This window comes from Pangasianodon hypophthalmus, chromosome 12 (genome assembly GCF_027358585.1).
Source record: "Pangasianodon hypophthalmus isolate fPanHyp1 chromosome 12, fPanHyp1.pri, whole genome shotgun sequence".
In the NCBI taxonomy this organism is placed as follows: Eukaryota; Metazoa; Chordata; class Actinopteri; order Siluriformes; family Pangasiidae; genus Pangasianodon; species Pangasianodon hypophthalmus.
The window spans coordinates 20,939,470-20,949,508 of NC_069721.1; the positions used below are offsets into that span (position 1 = coordinate 20,939,470).

Sequence of the window (10,039 nt, forward strand, 5' to 3'; positions counted from 1 at the left end):
ATTAGTCATTTAAATATTTCAGCTGTGTAAGTGCTAAGTGTGAAGTTCATAACTACATTTCAACTACCCACTGATGCATTTAATAAATTAAATAAAATAAAAAGTTTCAATATGATCATAGTTATTTGAATGAGATGATGTGTTACTTGTAAGGGTGCGGGTCTGTTGTCTGGACCCACGTGTAAGGGGCAGATATTGGTTGATGTAAGGATGACTCCGACCTCTTTGAAAACGTTTTGTGTGTGCTAGTGCTAAAAAATAAACATTATAATAATTTAAAATCCATCAATCATAGTATCTGCTTACAGCTTTACATCTGAAAGATGATAAGATGAAATTAATTTCATGAAATTATCTGACTAGGGAAACTTCTTCTTCTTCTTCTTTTCTTTTGTAAACAGGATCAAAAGTAAGAAGATAGTGTAGCATATTTAATGTGACCATGATTTACATTTGTAAAGCAAAATGAACATGCTATACAAATGTAAATCATGGTCATGTTAGATATGGTACAATGTCTTATATAATGTATGATAGTTGCATTGTTTACTGCATATACAGTATGTGTCAGAAAAATGCATAATTTTTCAACATAATCTCCATTTCATTCAGCTTTCCAGCGTATCCAACGAATTTATGTTGTACTTTTACGAATTGCATTAATCCCACCCTAATAGAAATTTGTTACTTGAAGTTTACCAATTCAACTTGATAACTACATAATGCTTATTGCATAATAGTTAAATTATTAGGCACTTATTAGATTAGGGAAACAGATGGATAACTCTTTAACTTTCAGCATTTTATTATGACACAGATTTTCACCTTATTAATTCCTTTATCCATATGTTGTTTCTTCAAAAATACTAGGAAGACATATTTAAAGTGACCGTGATCTACATTTGGGCAGCAAAATTTTAAAAAATGGCTGACGTTACTAGTATTATTATGTATTTTCTTATCATATAGAAATTTGTTACATAATGTTGAGAGATTCACACTGGAACTTGATCAATACATTGTTCATGTTTGAATTACACTATTTTAGATCCTTGGACCATAACTTTTAAAAAGAAATGAACGAGTACACCAAAACTCACCAGAATAACCTCTCTTCTTATCCATGTTCCACAAATTGAATCCAATTGAATTGGATTTTGAATCCAATTGAATTGGATTTTGAATCCAATTGAATTTTTGTTTTTAAAGGCTTTGTAGTCTCTACCCTGCAAGAACAATGTCTGTATTAGTATGCTCATTGTCTTTAGGGCAACACAATTAGAAATGATTTATTATTAGAAATACAAATGTGTTTGATCGACTTACTGGCTACTCCTCTGATACGTGTTTATGTGGTTTCAGTTTTGTCAAAATGAATAATAAAGCTTCTCATTTGGCTTGTATTTACATACAGGAAGTGTGACTCTTGATGCCTCCTCACATGACTCTTAAAAGCAAATAGCATATAGTTCCACTTATGATTAATATAATTACTTTTAAAAAGTATTCCCAAATGATGAGCCACACTATTTAATATAAAAAATGACACAATCATGTCATACAGTACTTAATTTGAAAAAGCCATAATTAATTTAATATCCACCAACCTCTTTAACATGCAAAGCATTCGAGTGATGACAGATACATATTTTGTTGTCTTTGTGTGTGGATATGTAGATTTATATGCACAGATAACACCTGAGGTTTTTGCTTATTTTTGATGCACACTTTTTTTTCCTACTGCTGCCTTATTGGAACAAATTCTAACTTTCAATTTCAGCACTGAGCTTGCCCTAGCCTAAGTCATAGCTAATTTTCATGTGAAGGTCAGTGCATGCAAACCACTACCCAATGGCATGCAACATCACAGTTGTGGTTGTTTACTGAAATTCTTAGTTTCATTTATCCCCCACATTTAGGAATCCAATGTTATTTCAGAAGGATATGATTAATTTTTGTGTAAGCGAAAAAAAATGCAAATTTGATTTTGTGTGTTTTCTATTTGTTCTTTATAGCTGGCATTTGTTTTGTCGTACCCAATACTACTTTGAATATAACAAGATAAAGATAAAAATTTAGAGTAATAGTTAAAGACAATAGTTATCATGTCATGAAAACTTCGTTTCACTTACTTTAGGTTTTAAAAAAAATCACACAAAAATGTTTTTTTGCTTATAATCACAGAAAAAAGGTTGACGTTTCATTGTTAAAAGTGACCTAGCAGAGGTTTCAAATATTAAAAAGATTCGTCATCACTATAGTTTGTAAGGGAATTAGAGACCATATTTACAGTGTAATTACAGTATGTAATTTCTTTAATGTCTGTGGTGTTTTAAACCCCTGGTTATGTTCTGGGTCAGTTTGACCCACTGAAGACCCCAATGGGAGCAAAAAGTGAGGGGTGCCCAAGGGTTAAAAGGTTAATTCCTCTTGTATGCTGTAGCATTGCAATTTCCCTCACTGGATCTAAGGGGCTCAAAACCTGTTCCAGCTTGACAATGCCCTTGTGCACAAAGTGAGCTCCATGAAGACATGGTTTGTCAAGGTTGGAGTGGAAGAACTGAAGTGGCCTGCTCAGAGCCCTGACCTCAACCCTACTGATCACCTGCTGACTGAACCCCAAGTCTCCTCGCCTGACATCAATGCCTGACCTCACTAATGCTCTTGTGGCTGAATGAACACAGATCTCCATAGCCACACTCCAAAATGTAGGGAAAGCCTTCCCAGAAGAGTGGAGGTTATTATAGTTTTGTGTGTGTGTGCGTGTATGTTGGGGGGATGGGGGTCTAACTCTAGAATGGGATAGAAAACAAGCACATATGGATGTGACTGTTGGCCATAATATGTTGTATTTAATTTGTGTCACATGATCAAACATATTTCACTGTTCTGAAAAAAAAAAACAATAATAAATATCACTATATGTTAAACCATAGATTATTTTTAACATAAAATGATTATTGTTTCATACACTTATATTTGTTTCTCTCTACACAATCTTTTCATTTTTTCATTTTTTTCATTTCATTAAAAAAGTAAAAAAGTAAAATATGAAATAGCAGGAGGTAAATAAAGACAGTATTTCTTTTTGGTATGGTATTTGACTCTAAACTTTTACACTGAGAGCAGCATGTTGGTGCAGCAGGTAGAGTTGGTGCCTCACAGCTTGGGTTACTGTCTGTCCAGAGTTTCACATGTTCTCCCCGTGTTCATGTGGGTTTCCCCCATGTTCACTGGTTTCTTCTCACAGTCCCACAAAACCCCACAAAAACATGCTGGTAGGTGGTTTGGCGACTCTAAATTGAATATGTTGCGAGTGTGTGTGTTTGCATGGTGCCCTGTAATGGACTGGTTGAATTTGAAATAAGCCTAATCAATTCAGTTTGTAATTAGTTTCCTGGATGTCAAAATGTCCATGATGCTCCTGCATGGTCACATCATTTACACTCAGACATTTATAACAAGACATTTAGTTAACAGAACAGAACTCAGTGAATGAATCAAAGAATCATTTCCCCATCCAGGTTACATGAACAAACATCATTCGAGTGAATATATGTTTAAATACACAGCATATGTTTAAATGTCGTGAATGAATTTTACCTCAAGTGATAAGAGAGTTCAGATAGTTCAGGAAAGTCTGTAGTTTTCAGAACGTTATATAGTAGAACAGATTTTCCCACACCACCACAACTCATATTTTATGCTGATTGCCATTCAGAAACAGCATCATGTTGATATCTTTCAGCTCTAAGCATTTCCTCCTGTTGAAAATGATCTGTGATTTGTCCTCGTGCATCATCTGCTCTATTGGAATAGCGGTGGAGATCACACTGAGGTATTTGTGTGCAACCATGGCCAAGTCCTTAGACTTGTTTTTGGCTGCCCAGTACTGAAGCAGATTCTGAGTTGTTGAGATGTCTCCTTTTGTAGCGTATTGCAGAATTGAATCTTCATAATCCATCTCGCCTAAAAAGTTTCTATGGTAACCGCTACTCGTTGCAACACTTGCCTGTTTGCACATTTCTTCTTTGATCTTTGTTTTGACTTTTTCACCTCCATCAGTCTTCAGGACACTGCTTTTGAATCTTGGGTCCAGTGCTGTGCTAACAGTGAACCACACATTTTGGTTGATGTTTCCAAAGTGATGTTTACATCTCTCACTGAGCCTCAAGGCTATCTTGTTTTCTTGTTGTATTAGCCTTTGCAGACTTGACTGAAGCTTGTCAAGCAGAGGTATGATGTTAGAGACTGAAACATATCCGCATGTCCCAATCATCTCTGTGACGTCTTTGACAACTGTGAGTGCCTTCATCATATTTTTCAGCACCATCCTTTCATTTTCATTGAGCCAAAGATGATCTGCATGCTTGTAATTGGAGACTTGGGAAAACCTTGGCCACTGTTCACAGATCTTTTTCACCATGTTTAGTGTCGAAAGCCAGTCAACACAAGAAGACTGGGCCAACTGGTGACACCATGAAGCTTCATTTTTCTGGTGGAAAAACTGAACAATATGGCGGCACTTCTTCAGAAGATATCTCCAATCAGGGCTTTGAATGACTTCTTGGATGACTTTGTTGAGCGTGTGGCTGAAGCAAGGTATGTACGTCCAGTTCGGATTTCGATTAGCTTTTTTCATTCCATCAACATTGACAACCACCACCTGAATTTTCTCCATGATCTCCCATTCTGTGGAAATTCTCCAAAGTTGCTGATGAACATATTCTGGCGTGTGTTCACCAAGAAGCTGCGCTGTGTCTAGTTTGTAGGATTTCATTTCCCACTTCTCATCAATGAAGTGGCATGTTACTGTCAGATAGGACTCTTCTTTGCTTGAGATCCACAGTTCAGCAGAGAGCACTGGGTCTTTGGCATTAATCACTGCTTTCTTCACGTTCCTCTTTGAGATATCATACATATTCACTAGTTCTTGTCGGATCGCAGAGGCACTTAGTGCAGCATCAGTACTGGGTTTTAGGGCTGTCATGAAATGGTGGAATCCATCTTCTTCAACAAGTTTTGGTGTCTGTAGATCTGTAATGATCATCTTCAGAATGTGTGTTTTCAAATCAAAATTGTCTCCTAAAAAAAAAAACAAAAAAAACAAGAATGTTATATGTAGTCAAGTCAATTGCAGTCAAATGAGACTGATGTGTCTCTTAACACATGTACCTAAATATTTTAGTAAATATCCGTCATGTACTGCGAGAAATAATTATTTTACTTCAGTTAGACACTCTAACAAGCGTTCTTTTCTATTGTCTTCCACCAAAAGCAAAATCAAGCATTGGCCAAGTTTAAAACACGCAATTATAAAAAATAGATGACGTTTAAAAGGACGTGCCAGAAAACCGACTTATCTGGGGGTTTTAGGTAAGTTACCAAGTTCCTAACACATGTATAATCTAGACACTTTATGGTCATGTGACCTCCTAATGATTAAGGGCTACTTGTGTGGCCACGCCCCTTACAGCAAGCACTTATAATAAAGGAAAAAATAATAAAGTTAAGTGCATGTGTATATGCTGTTGAAAAACTCTGTCTTAGACATTTTTACTCCAACAAATCTGACAACATCTAAAAAAAGAATCTCGGAAGATGCCCAAATAGTATATTCTCCACATAAATATTGATGTGACCTTTGGACTACAGTCATCAACTCTGAATATGTCTCTTTATGGCTAGCAGGTACTCACCCATGCAAGTGGATGGCTCTTGTTTAATATCTGGCTTGTGGATGTCATTTTCTCTTCTTCTTGAACCAGGATGATGAATTTCTCTGTCTGAACTTGCACTTTCTGTACAAAAAAAAAACAATTCTCTTCTCATTCCCATACAATCACCACACACATTTGATTATAAAATATCTTATGCTAGGCATTTAGCAAAGACTCACCTAAGCACATATATGGCTCTTGTTTAATATCTGGCTTGTGGATGTCATTTTCTCTTCTTCTTGAACCAGGATGATGAATTTCTCTGTCTGAACTTGCACTTTCTGTACAAAAAAAAAAAAACAATTCTCTTCTCATTCCCATACAATCACCACACACATTTGATTATAAAATATCTTATGCTAGGCATTTAGCAAAGACTCACCTAAGCACATATATGGCTCTTGTTTAATATCTGGCTTGTGGATGTCATTTTCTCTTCTTCTTGAACCAGGATGATGAATTTCTCTGTCTGAACTTGCACTTTCTGTACAAAAAAAAAAAAACAATTCTCTTCTCATTCCCATACAATCACCACACACATTTGATTATAAAATATCTTATGCTAGGCATTTAGCAAAGACTCACCTAAGCACATATATGGCTCTTGTTTAATATCTGGCTTGTGGATGTCATTTTCTCTTCTTCGTGAACCAGGATGATGAATTTCTCTGTTTGAACTTGCACTTTCTGTACAAAAAAAACCAAAAACAATTCTCTACTCATTCCCTTGCAATCACCACACACATTTGATTATAAAATATCGTAGATCATTTATGCTAGGCATTTAGCAAAGACTCACCTAAGCAAATATATGGCTGTTGTTTAATATCTGGCTTACGTGGCAGGATGTCATGTTCTTTTCTTCTCCAACTGGGATGATGGAATTGTCTACTGGAGCTCCCGCTGTCTGTTCGAAACAATTTCCACATACTCCGTTCATAAATAAAACTGTTCGTCAAAGTTAAAAAGTTCACTTTATACGATCACTTGAACTAGATTCTTGTATATATATTGTATAATATAATATAGTATATATTATATATATCAATATAATATATATTGAGACATATTTACATTCCTGCCACACATATTACTTGTGCACACACACTTACTATAAGTACATAATTTAATTAAATGTTACTATTAATTCTTAAAAATATTTGAACAATTTTTAACAATTTTAATTGTCTGTAAGTGTTAAGCAATACGTTTATAAATAAAATATAAAAAAGAAAGAAAGAAAAAAAAAGCTTTCAATATTATCTCAGTTATCTCCCGGAGGCAGTGTGTTACCTGCTTTGGTGAAAGTCTGGTGTTTGTACACGCGTTTAAAGGACAGATATTGCTTCAGGTAAGGATGATGGCTCTGCCCTTTTTGGAGATGATTTGTCTGTACTGGTGCTGGAAAGTAAACAATATAATCATTTTAAAATCCATCTACTATGGTATCTGCTCACTCTTGATCACTCTTAACTTTCAATATTTTATTAGAACAAGGAAATAGTTTTCTGTCATTGTATTGTTAGTTCCCCAAACCTTTGTTGATTCTTCAAAAAGTAGGAAAACATTGTCTCATATTTAAAGTGATCATGATTTATATTTCTAAAATGAACATGCTATACAAATGTAAATCATAGTCATGTTAGATATGCTACAATGTCCAATCAACATAGGTTAGGGGAACTAACAAGACAAAAATTCTAACAAATTATAATATACTATATAATCTCCAGTTTCAAAGGGTGTGTTACGTTCTGGGGTATGTTCACGTGGTTTTGTGTTTTGTTCTCTCCCCTTTTCTCTCGCCCTCCCTCTCTTTCTCCCTCTCTCTCTCTGCAGCACTGCCTCATTGGATAACGTTCCTGTCCGTCTCGATTATCCCCACTGATGTCATCGGGCGTGACAACCAATCCACCTCTGACCCCGCCTATTTAAAACCCGCAGCTATTCATTCAGGCGGAAATTGTTGTTCTGGCTGTTAAAACCTAAAACCCTGTTGTACCTGTTTTCTGTGTTCTAGTTACGTTGCCTTACTGTGTTTTTGCTCTTGTATGTCATTTGTTCCATGTTTCCCCGCTTTGCTCTAGTCACTTGTTTGTATAGTTAAACTTAGTGCTCGTTACCCCAGTTTGTGACTCTGTTAGTGTTGGGGAAAAGTGGACAGGTAAGTACGTCACGTGACATACATTGTCCAGCACGTAGGGGAGGAGTGAGCACCACCCTCTGTACTTCTGGTTTGGATAGATAGAGTAGGTAGTTGGAGAGTCCTGGACGCTGAAGATTTCTTTTTCTATCTTTTGTTATAGGTAGGTTAGAGGGTTTGAAAATATTTAGACTTGTTTTGTTTTGTTCATTTCTTTGCTTTGATGCCGCTCGAGCCCCTTTTCCCCTTTTGTGTCTTGTTACTTGTTATTGTAAATAATTTGTTAATATTACCACTATCACTTGGCACACACACTTTTCCTCTTGTATATAGATAAATAAATCACCTGGATTGATTTGCACTACTGGTTGTTGGTCCCTGACCACACACACACACACACAACTGATATTTTTAATAATCAGATAAGTGCTATTCCCCACATACCTCTAGACTAATTGGGGTTGTAACATTTATTTGGGGGCTCGTCCGGGATAATAAAAACCTATTTCCTGTGATTATTAATAATATTTGTGTGTGTTGGTGTCATCGACGTTTAATTAAGTCAAATTAAAACTTTTTTTTTTTTTTATTGTTTACTGCATATAAATGTCAGAAAAGTGCATTTTTTTTGTGGAAATCTAATCTCCATTTTATTTAATTCCATTCATTCAGTCAGTGTTCCAGTGCTTATCCGACAGATATATGGTCTACTTTTATGGAGTGAATAGAAATTTGTTGCATGAAGTTTACCAAATCAACTTGATCACTCCGTGATTCATTGTTAAATCTCACTGTTGTAGGTCATTTGTCCACAATTTTCCACAAAAAAAAAAAGTATAAGTATAAACTCACCAAAACGAACCCTCCTCTTCTCCATGTTCCACAAAGCTTTCTGCGCCTTTTTGCTCGGCTTTTCCAGGCTTTTCCAGGTTTTTCCAGGTTTTGTTGTCTCTACTCAAGAACAACGTCTTTGTGAGTATTCCGTGTGTTGTTCTCTGGGACACGATTAGAAATGATTTCTGTTATAAATACAGATATGTTTGGTCAACATGCTACTCCACTTTGGTTAATGTGGCTACTCCACCTCTGTGGTTGGAATGGTTGTGCAGCTCATGTTTCAGTTTCATTTTTGTGGAAACTAAACACCAACCTTCTCACTGGACATGTACTTTCTTTTGTCCTCCTCAAATTTCACATCAAAAAGAAATAGCATGTAATATAGCATGTAATTAATTTTCAAAATTAATTTTAAAAAGCTGTAACTACATAAATACTACTATCTAATCTGCCAAAAAAAAAAAAACTTTTAGATGAAATATATTTCTCTCCATTTCCTCTGGCTTATGTGTGTGAGTCATCTGACCTTATTTTTTTTTTTTTTTTTTTTAATTGCTTCCTTATTGGAATTCCAATGGAAACTCATTCTGTAATAAATCATAGCCCAATTTCGATATAAGGCACAGTGCATCCAAAACACTACTCAGTTCTATTCATACATTGCACATTTGTGATTGATTTTTTTTTTCTAAGTTTACTTTCATTTTTTTCCCCACCTTGGTATATATCCCCTTATTACATATCTAAGCACACATAAAGCAGGTTAATACATACTAAAATGTATGTAATGGAGACAAAGACTAAAGAAGAAATTAAGTGCAACATTATGATATTAGCTGACCCAGTATCTGTCATGGTTATTATTATTTTTTTTAAAAAAAGAAAGAAAAATGGAACAGAGTGGAAAATAGAATAGAAAAAGAATAGACTGGAAAATAGTATATTTTAGAGATTAATTGTGTCAACTGTAGACACAAGAAAAAAGTAATTTGTAAAGTAATTACAAACAAGTATAAACAAGTAGTTTCTCCACCAGATGACTTATTTACTCTTATTTGAACAATGTTCTTGATTATTACATATGCTCAAGTGAATTATTACTACAATAGCATTGCTTTTGCTACAGTCACTATGTTCTGTACTCATTACAGAAATGAAAACTGACATAGAAATCCCACTCATGTTTATCAGTGACAAATATGAGCACAGATTACAGATTTACATGATACTGATTTGATTTGTATTTCAATTGTGAGTAATTGTGGAAAATCTGACCACAGGAGGGCGCTGAATATATTTCAGACATTCCCTATAGAGAGCACACACATTCCCCCACTTA

The 10,039-nt window shown here is 35.2% G+C and overlaps 1 protein-coding gene across 2 annotated transcripts; it reads right to left on the reverse strand.

The window, feature by feature from the left end:
- Nucleotides 1-2,911: 2,911 nt before the first annotated feature.
- si:ch211-152f22.4 (E3 SUMO-protein ligase ZBED1) lies at nt 2,912-8,948 on the reverse strand. 2 transcript variants are annotated; one of them, XM_053238510.1, is made up of 7 exons: nt 8,716-8,948; nt 7,014-7,121; nt 6,520-6,627; nt 6,306-6,407; nt 5,900-6,204; nt 5,700-5,801; nt 2,912-5,085 (listed from the first exon to the last, which is right to left on the reverse strand). In XM_053238510.1, the coding sequence occupies exons 5-7, from the start codon at nt 6,039-6,041 to the stop codon at nt 3,695-3,697; spliced, it is 1,635 nt and encodes a 544-aa protein (XP_053094485.1). In that variant the 5' UTR covers nt 6,042-6,204; nt 6,306-6,407; nt 6,520-6,627; nt 7,014-7,121; nt 8,716-8,948; the 3' UTR covers nt 2,912-3,694. The 2 variants fall into 2 exon arrangements, with proteins under 2 accessions (XP_053094485.1, XP_053094486.1); XM_053238511.1 differs by lacking the exons at nt 6,520-6,627; nt 7,014-7,121; nt 8,716-8,948 and having other exon boundaries at nt 6,306-6,467.
- Between the last annotated feature and the right edge of the window lie 1,091 nt (nt 8,949-10,039).